This window comes from Dendrobium catenatum, unplaced genomic scaffold, assembly GCF_001605985.2.
Source record: "Dendrobium catenatum unplaced genomic scaffold, ASM160598v2 fragScaff_scaffold_1392, whole genome shotgun sequence".
Classification (NCBI taxonomy): domain Eukaryota; kingdom Viridiplantae; phylum Streptophyta; class Magnoliopsida; order Asparagales; family Orchidaceae; genus Dendrobium; species Dendrobium catenatum.
Window position 1 is genome coordinate 234237 of NW_021319854.1, and position 14989 is coordinate 249225.

Consider the following 14989-nt stretch of genomic DNA (forward strand, 5'->3'; position numbering starts at 1 on the left):
GTGGTAAGTAACATAGGCACTTAGAAAGGTTGCTAGGTTGAGGACAGTAAACTACAACAGTGCATAAAGTTGTCTAAGTGTTTAGGAAGGTTTCTAGAGTGTGGACAGCACCTAAACACTAGCTTAGACTAACCTAAAGGCCACTAATTGGTGCAGGAAAACTTGGATACCAACCTATAATGTTTGTTTAAGCAACCTATGGAATTAGGAATGTTGTTGTGACAAAGACAACACTTAAACAATAGAGTAAACTTGCTTAAAATGATGAAAATGGTGTAAAAATTTACTGGACAACAGTGGAAAATAATGAACACAAAAATACGAAGCAAATGGTATGCATGCAAAGAAACGCATGGTTGGTTAGATAAACTCCTAGGATGTTTTCTAGCATATATCACCTATGTATACCATGCTCTGATACCAAGATGATGTGAAACGTACATGCAAAGATGAGGTACTAAATGAATTTGCACGCTTAATATTTAGAGCACAATAATTATAAGCTTTTTATGGATTATAAATGACAAAATAAGACACAAACAGTCGTAAAACAAGCTTAGGCTAAATCACATACAAAGGACTTAAGATCGTAAAACAGTCACTTTAATCTAACATTGTATATATGATTGGTTTTCAATGATGATCCATAAACTAACAATGAGTTTAGTTACTATAATAACCCACTCACTCAATTACCTAATTCACTAGGTTATAGCGGATGAGAATTAACATTATCTATGTGAATCAACAAAACCATAATTGAGAGCGACTAGGAAGATAAGAAATTTGGGGAAGAGTTCACCATCATCAAATTCTTAGATCTGATTTGAGGTGCGAGGGAAAAGATCCGGAGTCCGGTGGTTGATCTCGAAGAAGTCATGTGTGTGGAAAGCCACGTGGGATATTCTGGGCAGCAAATGAGAGCCTTCCGGATGGCGAATCAGCACTAGAAAACTGTTAAAATCTTGGAACAACAGCTGTGACTCTTCAGGACATCAAACATGAGGGTTTTGGGAGAGTAGGGAAACAGCTCAACTTGCCGAAATCTCCTAGACAGCAAGTAGAACTTCAAGACAGCAGCCTTGCATGACCAGAAAATTATGGACATCAATTCGTATATCCAGAAAATCATGGACAGTACCTGGAGATGAGCACGTAGTAGGGAGAAGAGTTATTAGGCGGGGAATTGTGGTGCTTACGGCTTGGGTGGACTGTAGGGGAAGCAGCTAAGTGGAAAAGGGATGTGATTTGAATATTCCATTTGAAATTCAAAATAATTCCAATAAGGGTGGCTTGATTGGGTGGCAGCCAATGGAGTTTAATTGGAATTTAATGAGGGTCTAGGTGGCAAAATTGGATAGAGAAAGGGCTAGAGAGGGGGCTGGCCACATGAGGGGAAATTTGATGTGTTTGCATTTAATGGTTGAGGTGTTGGGTGGGGTTCGATTTTGGGAGGAGGAAAGGAGAAGGGGTGGTTTGGAAGGTCAACGATATAGGGGAAGAGGGAAGAGGAAGTTGAAGAATAAAATAAAGAATCAAGAACTCACAAAGAGATTGTAAAACCGTGAACCTTGGACTCTTCCAAAGGTTAACGGGTATTGCTTTCACCCACCTAGGATCTCTCCTCTCATTAACTCACTTAGAGATCAAACAAAGAAAATAAAATTTCATTCAATATTCATCATCCCAAATTATAAGAGAGTTGGCCTATAAATAGGCCTCATGATAAGAAAAGAAATAAAGACTAAAATGCCCTTCAGGCTACAATACCACATGACTACCCCTAGGGGTAAAATGGGAAAAATATAAATATAAAATAAACTAGTACATAAGTCACATCAAAATTAAAATAAACTATAGATCGTAACCATTGATCTTCTGATGTCCTCATCAATAACACACTGCTTACTAGCAAAACCAACAAACCTGCAGTAATGCAAGCACCTATAAGCCACTGTGAGAAATCCGTCATGTACACATCAGTTGACATATGACCGCTAATAACCTTTGGATATCCACTAACGACCTGCAAACAAATTCAACAAAACTCATCAACACTAAGATTCATATATAAGCAAAAGCAAATAATTAGTAGTAAAAATTGCAGGTCACTAGTAAGTTGAAACAATAAATTTGCAGAGCCAGGCTATCACGCAAGATATCATCTTACTTACAAGCGACGGGTAGGAGGCCCCTTGACACACTACACAGCTTGTTTAAATACTGAAGTATATTCCAGAAAGCTACATACTAAAGGAAAAGGCAACATGCAGAAGATAGAGTGAGCTAAACTGCAATGTCAATGCATAATGAATGATGTATAATGCCATCGAATTTGCAACATTCATATAACTGAACAGAAGGCGTCCACTAATTTCAAAACCAAAACCCTGCATACTTATCCATATGGGTCATTTGTATAGCTAATCACTGTAAAAACACCTCCTCTCATGTATTAAAATATGATTACTTGCATGGATCTTGATGAACATGTTATATGCACATACGTGACATCTAAGGATACTTTGCAGGCCAAAAATGAAGTCAAGTTTGAGCCCGATTCTTCTATGTGAATAGATAGGAGTTGATACGGCTCGAACTATCAAATGAATATATGGTTGCAGCATCAACCAAGATATTTATTTTATACATTCATATTAGACCTTCAAAGACTATTGTAAGAATAATTCATTAATATAGGCATAAATATAACAACAATCCCGATCCTCTATTAGCAAGTGCATAGAGTCAACAAAGTTCAACCATTAAAATGAAATTGCTTATAAGTACCTCGATGATGACCGTGTTAACATAAAATCTCAATCGGAGGGGACTTCAAATATTTAAAAATGCCTCCCAAATTTCCAAATGCCCACGAAAATCTAAAATTCTAAAAATTATCCAAAATCAAGTTATTTAAATTGAAATAAATCATCAAATACTTAAAGTAAAACTCATATATCATCAACAACAGTTTGCTGAGGTGGACAAATATGAAAATCACTATAACTTATAAAAAGTAAATATCTAGTCGAAAATATCATCACTAAGATTCATTCTCAATCCATCTCTTGCCAGTAAAGACGTGGCACGTGTGTTGCTAGTCCATTGAAGTCGTGTTAGTTCATAGCAAAGTATTTTATTAATGTTAATAAAATTTTCCAAAATATCATAAAATTATAATTATTAATGTGAACTAAAAAAGATTTAATCAAATTATAATATTTTTCTTTTACTATGTAGTCACTCAACGAAAAAATCAAATGATATTTCTTGATGCACTGATTTTACTTTACTCTACATACAACCAACCAAATAGAAAAAAATAATTGTCCTGCATTCATTTTACTTCAACCAAACAGTTTTAAAGTATTTATTTTATATTGTATTTATTATACAGTATATTCACTTTACAACAAACCAAACAACCTCTTTATTGGAATTGGGGTTGCTTAGTTGGCTGAAAATGGAACTAGTGTAAAATGATTACAATGTAAAAGAAATATTTTTGAGTTGTTTGGCTTAGTGCAAAGTAAATGCAGATGAATATTTTTTTTGTTCATATTGAAGTAAAACGAATGTAGCGTAAAATTTAAAGATGATAGTAGCTGGTGGATGGTGGCAGTGGCAGCCCTTGGTGGGTTAGTGGAGGTGGTGGTTGGAAGAGGTAGGCGGGGGCCAGCTTTGGTGGCCGACAATGGGTGGCAACAATGGTGGCAGGTGGTGGTGGCCGACGGCGAGTGGCGGCCATGGCCAGTAGTGGGTGATGACGTCCGACAGTGTTGGGAGACAACAGTTAAGTGAGCTTTTTGTGGTGTAAATTGTTCTTGCTCAAAAGTCAAAACTGTGCGAGTTTAGTTTACCTAAAAAATGATTCAAAATGGTTTGCACTATATTTATTTCATTTTATATTACTTTTTCATCCAATCAAACACCAATATTTTTAAAATCCTCGTATTTAAAATACTTTACACTCATTTTACTTCTAATCAAACACCCCTTTAATGAAAAATTTAAATAAAAATAAAAGGGCAATATTGAAATTATTTGCAAAGATTAAATAAGATGAAATGTCAAGATTTAACAAGAGAAAAATCACTAATCTCTCTCTCTCTCTCTCTCTCTCTCTCTTTATATATAATAAACTCAAAAGTCAATAAAATTCTGTACTATATAATCGTTAATGAAAATTGAAATAATCTAAATAAATTAAATAAGATGAAATATTAAAAAATAATATGAGAAAATCACAAGTCATTTTTTATAATAAAAATATCGATATTACATAAATATAACTTATTTTTATTATTTGAAGTTCTGGAAATACTTTTGAAATCAATGAATTTAATTGATCATTATGTCTTAAATTTATAAAGCTGAATGATGTAATGACCATTTCAATTAAAATTGATGAAGAATCTAAATGAAAATAAACGAGAAATTAAAATTATCTATATAAATAAAATAAGATGGAAGGTTAAAATTTAATATGAGTAAAATTACAAATATTTTTTTCATACTAATAGTAATACAAAATATATGCATGATTAAAAATTTAATTTATGAATCATTATACTATTAATTTTTTAATTTAATAACATTTCAATTGAATGATGTTTGCCTAAGCTCAAAGTTTGAAGTTAGGTTTTCTCTGCACAGCCTACACCATGAGAAATTATTATCTACGAAGTCCGGATACAACTTTTCGTCCGAACTCCAATCACATGAACTTTTTCTCTCTTGTATATACCCTATGTCCAAGAGAGAGGAAAAAAAATTCACACGTCTTCACTTGATTGAAGTTCCGACGACATCCAAACTCTGCACGTAATATTTTTTCCTACACCACACTTAGGAGTTTTGAGGGCAAATGAGACGCTTTAATCGTAGCAAGCGAGGGCAAGCAAGAGACTAAAATAAAAGATCTAGCTCTTAAGATTTCGCTTGAGACAGCTTTTAATCGTTATTTTTTTTTCACTACTTTTAAAAAACTTTTGTAAATTTGCTTTAAGAAAACTATCCCAAACGAAACCCGAAAGACGCTAAACAACAACCACAGAAACTTGTAGAAAATTGATATTCTAAAATTTAACTCTTAATACACTTCACATGTGTTTATGTTTTTTTTTTTGGGACATATAGGCCAATTAAGACAGACTCGCACATACATCACATGCACAAGACTCGAATTCAAGACCTCTTAGTTGATAGCCTAAACTCTTAACCAACAGATCAAATTGAGTTGTATGCATATGTTTATAAAAGAACTTCACAATTCACAAAGAGATACCGCTTGCCATATTTACCGCTTACCAAAACTCAATTTCTTCTTCATTCGTTCCAGTCAGCAACCATTGACATTCAATTGAGAAGATAAGCCGTTCAGTCAGCTCCAACTCTCACAGGCTGAGCATGAGCAAAGTAATCCCCTAACCATAGTTGAGCTCAACCAAGCACAAAGAAAACTTTTGTTCCAGAACCAAGTTCATTCACCCGTAAGACTATCTCACATGCTTGAGTCATCAATTCTTCTAGTAGTGATTGCACGACAAGATTCAATCAAGGAAAAAAAAAACAATTACCTGAGAATAAATCACAGAATGTAAGAAAAGCTGCGCGAGACCAGCAAAGTAATTTATTTTCAATATGTTCAGAAAGTCTCGGGCTCTGTAAAGGTACAGAAACCATAGAGAGGGATCGGCGATGCTTATGTGAGAAGAGAAAAGGCATGCCTAAGTATGCTGGTGTTCGCTCACCAATACAAAACAGTAATAAAAATGACAAAACTTGCTATTTCAATTAGATGGATAATAAGTAGATCCTGCAGGAAAGTTCTTCCATCACTTCACAATGCAGATTTTGATGACAGAAGCAATGCCAATGCGATGCAAAGCAACCACAGCATCACCGGGCTTGCATAGTTTCCTTTGGATAGCTGTTTTCAAAGAAGCATCCAGAATTACTTCTGTGGACTCTGCATCAGTAGCCTTGGCGGAGCCTTCTGCAAGCAGAGGGATCAGGCCCCTGTGGATCAGGCTATGCCTCGCCGGAGTCTCATCACTGACGGACCAATCGAATGTATCAGTGGTCAGCACGGGAACCACCACTGATAGGATAGGCACAGCAGGTCTGTACTTCGCCACCAACTTCGCCGTTGTTCCACCGCGAGTTAGCACAACAATCAGTGCAGCCTTTGCCTTATTAGCTGTGCGGACGGCTGAGGAAGCAAGGCTCTCAATTGGGCTCATAGGAAGAGGGGCAGATTTTATCATCTCCTTGAAGATGGCGTCATAGTCAAGAGAAGATTCTGCTTCGATGCAGATCTTGGCCATTACCTTCACTGCCAATTCAGGGTAGGCTCCTGCTGCGCTTTCACCACTAAGCATGACACAGTCGGTGCCATCAAGGACGGCATTTGCAACATCGGTGGCCTCTGCACGCGTTGGGCGTGGAGACTTGATCATAGATTCAAGCATTTGGGTGGCAGTGACAACAGACTTGCCCGCAAGATTGCACTTGTAAATCATCATTTTCTGTGCAAGGAAGATCTTCTCAACTGGAATCTCCATTCCAAGATCACCTCTAGCGACCATGAAGGCGTCCGTCTCCCGTAGGATTTCATCAAAGTTTATCACACCCTCTTGGTTCTCAACCTGATGAGATACCAACAAGAAATGAACACAAGCTGTAAGAAGTTGCCACCCAACAGATGATTACAGCGAAAAATAAAAAAATCTACAGTACGCCAAGGTCCAAACACAACAAATAAAATTTCATGCACAGTGAAATGCATACTCAATAGCCAAAGTCTCATGCTCATTTGTCAATGGACAAAAGATTTATGGCTCTTAATGGGTTTGATGCAAATCAAAGGTGAGGAAGGAACTTCATTTTGTTTTGTTCGTTCAGCAAGGGATTATATAAAACTTGAATTATGGAGGTCAATCTTAGAGTCTAAAGGTTTTCGCTTGAGAGATCTAAAACTGAATATATGCCGTGTAATTTTAGTAGCAATAGACCTAGTGAAGGGATTGTGACTTTGGGCAATCAAGTCACTAATAAGAGTATATGTTTTAGATATCTTGGATCTATTATTCAGAGTGATGGTGAAATAGATGGAAATATTATCATCACAATTCAAGTTGGATGGTTGAAGTGGAGGATGCATCGGGCTTGTTGTGCGATAGAAAAGTCCCTCTCAAATTTGAGGGAAAATTCTATAACATGGTGGTGAGACCTACAATGCTTTATGGAGCCGAATGTTGGCCATTAAAAGAGAAGCATAATACTAAGTTAAGTGTTGCAGAGGTAGACGGAGGCCATGACCCGGTTAGGAAAGTTGAGATATTAGATTTGACTTATGTTAAGAAAAGTAGAGGTAGACCTAAAAATACTTGGTTAAAAATATTAGAAATGATTTTTCTTTATTAGATTTAATTGAGAATTTGACTTTTAACAGGACACAATGGCAAAAAGGATTCATGTAGCCAACCCCACGTAGTGGGACAAAGGCTTGATGTTGTTGTTGTTCAGTAAGGGATTATAAGGAAGAAGGTTATTATAAGTTTCAGCACCATGAAAATTCCTCCCACGTTTCCTGTTCTAACCCAATGAAATTGCAAGGAAACTTTCATAGATTGCAGTTAAAACCAAGATCCTGCGCTCCCTCTCATTTACTCTCATTCAATCACTCAAGTAGACGATCACGAATGGTCTAAAGCTCTCCATATTTTTATTTTTACTGTTCGTGCCCTCTCAGCATTCCACTCATACATCTCCCAATACAGCTGAGACTACCTTCTAGCAGCAGTAAAGTGCTGATCCAGTGACAAGACGATAGGTCCAATAGGAAGTCTACAAATTACTTTTATTACTATCCATTTCATTATTCCTACTCATAAGAATGAATGAAAAATACACTTTCTTGACATATTCCTCCTCTCTTTTTCTTTTCATCACCGTTTCTTTTTTCCTTCATAATTGGATAATAATGATAACACCTCCAAAGTAAAAAAAAAAAAATAATTAAAAAAAAAAACTCCAAAGCTAATCAATTAAAAGGATGATATGGCCTCTGAAAGGAATGTACCTTAGACATCAATTTTATGCGCTTTGCATATGGTCCAAGGACCTCTCGTACATTAACAAGATCAGAGCCTTTACGAACAAATGACAAAGCAATCATGTCAATACTGTTGGGAACTCCCCAGCCCAATATGTCTTCCTTGTCTTTATCAGTTAGCGTAGGAAGATCCACCACTATTCCTGGTAGATTAACATTCTTCCTCTCACCTAGTATTGCAGTGTTCTCACAACGACATCTTACCGTTCCAGCCTCAGGGTCACAAGATAAGACTGTCAAGGTTATTGTTCCATCAGCGCACAAGATTGTATTTCCAGGCTTCAGATCTACAGGAAGTTTCTTATAACTCATCGAAATAGTATTTCCATCTCCCTTGATGCTATAATCAGTGGACACGGTAACCTCTTGACCCTCCTTCAATTGAATAGGCTTTCCATCTTTCAAGAAACCAGTACGAATCTCAGGTCCCTGTAAGAAAAACAAACCGCCTAAGTGCCACCAAAAGCATATATACGTCAAGGAGCAGTGATCCGTCGGCCACAATCAAATGAGCTTAGTTCATATATTAGTATAAAATATATGCAAAAACAAACCCGATGAAGGCAAGAAAATGTTAATAAAGGTAGGACTATTAAAACAAATTGCAATACACATTTTCTTTGAGTCATGTGCTTTCTGAAGGTTAAAATGATGACCACAGCTAAAACTGCATAAAGGAGTACTAAAAGAATGAAACATACAGAAACACTCAAGTAAAGCTGTGTGTGATAGAATGCTTTGATAAAAGCATGTAGTATATACTAAGAAATAATAGAACAAAAAATTGGTGGATAAAAGGTGAGAAAAGATAACTGACTGCTGAAAGTTATAGCTCCTATTTTTTATGGATCTATTTATCCAACTTTTAATCATTACCGGTAATTAGTTCACATTCACGTTTTTCAAAAAAATACCAAAAAGATTTATCATAGGGCTCAATTGGGCTGATTGAAGTTAGGAATCACATTTTTAAAAAATGATGGGCTTGTTAACTCCATCATTTGGTTGGAATGTGTAGTTAGACACAATTTTGATTTCTACAAGTTTTGTCAAAATTTTCTTAAAAGTTATGATTTCATTTTTAAATAGAAAATGAGTGAAAGCTAAGTCATCGTTTTCTAAAACAAGTTTACTATTTACAAGAAACCAAATGAATACTTAGACAAAATAATAAGTGAAATATACAAATGGACATAATCCAGGTTATGACATCTTCATTGAATAATTTTTATCAGTGTTGAAGACTGATTAAGCTAGATCAACTTGTTGAAAAATAAAATACATAAATACTCATGATCATCATCATCTATAGCCTAATCCCAACTATTTGAGTCGACTTTACGAATAATCATTTTCCATTGGTTTTTAATAAGCAGTCAAAAGTTTTAAACCTACTTTGAGAAATTTTTTTTCATAACTTCTATACATAAAATTTTTGGCACACCCATTTTAATTATTAATATTAGAACATCAATTTTATTTACCCACCTCATTAGTTTATTTTCTATTTTTTATTGTACACACTCAAATCATCTAAATCTATTTTCAATTATTTTTCTTCAATAGATGCCACTCATACCAACCTACAAAATTAATAATTTCTTAATATATCTTTAATGTTTCCATGCACCCATCTTTGACATTCTCAATTATTTTATATTCAACTTGGCTTTTAATTCATATTGTGTGATAGAAAAGTTTTCCTCAAACTTAAAGAAAATTCTTATAAGATGGTGGTGAGACCTGTAATGTTTTATGGTACAGAATGTTGGTCATTAAAAGAGAAGCAAAAAACTATGTTAAGTGTTGCAAAGATGAGCATGAGGATGCTCAGGTGGATGAGTGGCTTACGCTTAGAGACTTAGAGATATAATGCAAAACGAGTATATATGTGAAAAGATTGGAGTAGCTCAAGTGATAGATAAGATAGAAGTGAGTTGCATTAGATGGTTTGGTCACATAAAATGTCGGCATTCCGATGACCCGGTTGGGAGAGTAGATGCATTAGATCTAGCTTATATTAAGAAAGATAGATGTTGACCTAAAAAGGCTTTGTTATAAAGTATTAGAAATGACCTATTTTTACTAGATTTAAATAAGAATTTGACTCTTAATCGGGCATAATGAAGAAAAAAACTTCATGTAACCGCCCCATGTAGTGGGATAAATGCTTAATGTTATTGTTGTTGTGTAGTTGGAGGTGGTGGCTTTTAATGCCTTATTTATCATCCAATATTTAAATCCATACAACAAAGTCAAACCTAATTTAATTTTTAAAAATTTAAATGCAAGTATCACATATATCATCCTATCATATAGTACTCCTAAGACACTTGAAAAATATGAAAATAAAGGAGTAATATGGCAAAGAGATGACAAATAATAGAATTAAAGCAATTTAAAATGATAGAAAAAAAAATTAAGGTGATGAAAGCATGTATAGTGGTGGGTAAAAATACCTTTGATTAAAGGTAACATTACAAGATTCTAGAAGTTGTGTAAAAAAGTTTAAGCTAGAGTTGGCACCTTATATAGCGCACTCCATTAGTGTTGTGGTGGGTTTATAAAGACAATCATAATGTTAAAATCAGCATTTTAATGATGGTGATAATAATATATTTGACAAAATTATAGATGGGATTGATATTGAAAGTTTATTTCTAAAAGAAGGTAAACTATATAAGAAAAGTGAATTGCAACTCAGGTGTTTGTATATTATTCTTATATGTCTATATATGTTTTTTATTCTTTATTTTTCTCTTTCTTCTAATCTTCCCAATTCTCAATTATTTTGATGGTATCTAAAATAAAATTGTTCTAAACAATGCAAACCATATTCCATTTCTTTACAACAACAACAATAACAAGCCTTTATCCCACTACGTTAGATCGACTAAATGAATCCTTTCTCCATTATGTTCTATTAAAAGTCAAATTTTCATCTAAATCTAATAAAGAAATATCATTTCTAATATTTTCTAAGAAACTCTTTTTAGGTCTACCTTTATCTTTATTAACATAAGAAAAATTGAATACATCTACTTATAACAAGCCTTTATCCCACTACGTTAGATCGACTAAATGAATCCTTTCTCCATTATGTTCTATTAAAAGTCAAATTTTCATCTAAATCTAATAAAGAAATATCATTTCTAATATTTTCTAAGAAACTCTTTTTAGGTCTACCTTTATCTTTTTAACATAATAAAAATTGAATACATCTACTTTCCTAACCGGGTCATCAGAAGGCCGCCGTTTTATGTGACCAAACCACTTAAGGCGACTCTTTCTAATCTTATCTTCCACTAGAGCTACTCCAACATCCATTATGTTCTATTAAAAGTCAAATTTTCATCTAAATCTAATAAAGAAATATCTTTCTAATATTTTCTAAGAAAGTCTTTTTAGGTCTACCTTTATCTTTATTAACATAAGTAAAATTTAATACATCTATTTTCCTAATCGGGTCATCAAAAGGCCGCCGTTTTATGTGACCAAACCACTTAAGGCGACTCTTTCTAATCTTATCTTCCACTGGAGCTACTCCAACCTTTTCATGTATATGCTCATTTCGTAGCCTGTCTCTAAGAGTAAAGCCACTCATCCACCTAAGCATCCTCATCTCTGCAACACTTAGCTTAATATTATGCTTCTCTTTTACATGCCAACATTCAGCACCATAAAGCATTGCACGTCTCACTACCATCTTATAGAATTTTCCCTTAAGTTTGTGAGGGATCATTCTATCACACAACAAGCCTGATGCATTCCTCCACTTCAACCATCCAACTTGAATCCTATTAATAATATCCCCATTTATTTCACCATCACTCTAAACAATAGACCCAAGCTATCTAAAACGAGTACTCTTATTAATGACTTGATCGCCCAAAATCACAATCCCTCCACTAAATCTATTATTACTAAAATTACACTCCATATATTCAGTTTTAGATCTACTCAAACAAAAGCCTTTAGACTCTAAGGTTGACCTCCATAATTCAATTTTAACTTCAACTCCCTCTCTAGTCTTATCAACAAGAAGAACATCATTAGCAAAAAGCATACACCAGAGTACAACCTCTTGCAAATGTCTAGTGAGAACATCCATGACTAAAACATACACCAGGGTACAACCTCTTGCAAATGTCTAGTGAGAACATCCATGACTAAAGCAAAAAAGATATGGGCTTAAGGCCGATCCATGACATAATCCAACTGAAATAGGAAAATACTTGGTCAAACCACCTTTTGTTTGAACACAAGTAACATCTTTTGCATACATATCCTTAATGACTTGAATATAAACATTATTAACTCTTGCATACATATCCTTAATGACTTGAATATAAGCATTATTAACCCATTTCTTATGTTGAACTCTCCATAACACTTTTCTTGGAACTTTATCATATGCTTTCTCTAAATAAAAATCATATGTAGATCCTCCATATTCTCTCTATACTTCTCCATCAAACCTCTCAATAAATGTATAACTTCCATAGTAGACCAACTTGGCATGAATCCAAATTGATTTTGAGAAATATTAGTGTCACGCTGCAACATTGCATTTCTTTCTAAACTAATAATAAAATTCAACATTTATTTTACATGTTATCCATTCAAATAACTTAAATTTAATCTATATGAATCCTCTTCTCATGACAAAGGGAAGTGAAGAAAATAAGCATGCAAACAAATATATATAAATGCATTAAATTTTGCCCATCATCATTAGCCTTTTATCAGCATGCTTATGATAAAATATGTTAAACGCATATATTTAAAGGAATAGCAAGGGGGTGTACAACTTCATACTAAATCACACAGAGATACCACCAACAAAATATGCCTATATGGGACAGATTTGGAAACATATTAAAAATTACTTTTGAAGGTTATAGAATGCACCAAGCAGAATATATGATGAAGTATTAATTTAGATAATAATTATATTTACCAACCATCATTCCAATTACAAACTCATCTAAATATACTTACTAGCCACCAAACAACACATTTAATGAACCATAGAGTTTATTTTAAGGAAACAAAATGCTTAGATATGGATGGGCTTTAGGAGATAGCATAACAATGTCAGAGTACGAGACTTCTTAGTGATTCCCCAAAATTTTACAGATGATCCCTTTTGGGTGAGTCATTCCCAGATTACTCAGGTGTGATCCAAGGGACTTTGAAAAGCTTCTACAACATTCTAGAAGAAGCTTCTAAAAGTTTCCATAATAGCAAAAGAACCTTCCAGAAAACTAGGAAGATAGAAGAACCTTCTGATGTAGGCAAGGGAGGGGTCAAAACAAGTTGGGTTTTAAATTTTGTGAGTTTCTTTAACTCTACTAAAAATGAGCTTCTTCTTCTTTTTCATTTCATTAATATCTATAGTAGAGAACCTTTTAAGCTCATAAATTGAAGATTAATTAGATTCATCCCCTCCTCCTTGTGGCTCTTAGGTTTCTTCCCTTGCCTTTATGACTTTTTGGTTTCTTCCCTAGTGTCTCTTCCATTCCCCTTTGTCCCGTGGATTTCCGTACTTGTCCCTTGGTTGGCTGTGCTGGGTGGTTTTCCCGTGCCTTGGTGCCTCGATTCCGTGCGGGCCTCCTTGGCTCTTGCAGCTGCCTCTTCGGGTTCCGCCTGGGCTGCTTTCCCGTGGTTATTGGGGGGTTTTTCTGTGGCTTTGGTGCTTTGTTTCCTGTGTACTTTTGGGGAATGTTGTAACTTGTAAGGTGGCTGTTGGCTTATCATTTCCCTCATTTAATTTAGAATATGAAGAGATTTTGGGGATGTTTGGTTCCCCCTCTCTTGTCTATTAATATAGATGTTATGGGCTATTTTAAAGTAGTGAAAAATGTGATTTTTGGAATGGAAAACTGTTAGGCCAGCACCTAAGCCGGCTGGACCGGTCCAACCTGGACCGGTCCTGGTCTATACCCGGCGGAAGCTAGGTGAATAGAGGGAGGGGGCGGAAGTGCTGGGGGGCCCACTTGGAGTTAATTCAAATTTTGGGAGGGAGAATTTGAATTAGAAGGGGTAATTAGGTCTTTTGTAATCCTCCTTTCCATGTTTAATTAGGAGATAAGAGGGAGAATAGGGTTTATTCTTGAATTTTGGAATAATTTTGAGATCTAGGTTTGGTGTTCTTGGGCTCTTGGCTTTGCCGGAGATCGTTGGAGAGTTTTTCCTTCCTCTCGAATTGAAGGAAAGTTGTATCTTGCAAGTGCTTTTAATCCTCTATTGAAATAAAAGTGTTTGCAATTATTTTCCTACGTTTTCTCCCACGTTTTCTCTCAGATTTTCTCTGGTTTGGGCTGTTTTCCTACTGTGGACAGCAGTTTTCTTTATTTGATACTTGATTTGGGTTAGGATTGCTTGTGAATACAAGCACTTCCTATCAAATTTGTATCAGAGCATCGTTCTGGGACCATCGGCGGCTGAAATCCTGAATTTCAGCGGGATTTTTGGCTTTCGGAGGAAGATTTCTTGTGACTCGTAGAAAGAAAAAATAGCCGGAAAGAAGATCGAAGTCCTAGAAGGCGAATTTGGCCAATTAAAATTAGATTTGGAGGAAAAATTCCTTGAAATCACCGTCAATAATGAAAGGTTAGATGGGAAGTTCACGGCCATGGAAGAGATGATGAAGAAATTACTTGAGATGAGACTAATCCGACGGCGTCGGAAGCAAGAGAGACTATCGGCGACCATGGCGTAGGAGGAAATCCGAACCCGCTTCGGGGGAAGAGGAATCCGGCAGTAGAGATCCTTGAGGGAGAGGACGACATGCCACCTTTAGAGCCACTTTCTAGAGAGGAGATGAGCATGGGAAATGATCGTCGAGGTGCTGATTTTCAGCGT

At 35.3% G+C, this 14989-nt stretch overlaps 1 protein-coding gene across 1 annotated transcript in view; it reads right to left on the minus strand.

Annotated features, from left to right (window-relative positions):
- Window positions 1-5601: 5601 nt before the first annotated feature.
- LOC110113902 (pyruvate kinase, cytosolic isozyme) overlaps window positions 5602-14989 on the minus strand; it is a 23494-nt gene continuing 14106 nt past the window's right edge. The window contains exons 3-4 of the mRNA XM_028699800.1: window positions 8090-8551; window positions 5602-6653 (exon numbers count right to left, since the gene is read on the minus strand). Of these exons, the coding sequence (XP_028555633.1) occupies window positions 5841-6653; window positions 8090-8551 (1275 nt within the window). The 3' untranslated portion in view covers window positions 5602-5840. The remainder of the gene's footprint in view (window positions 6654-8089; window positions 8552-14989) is intronic.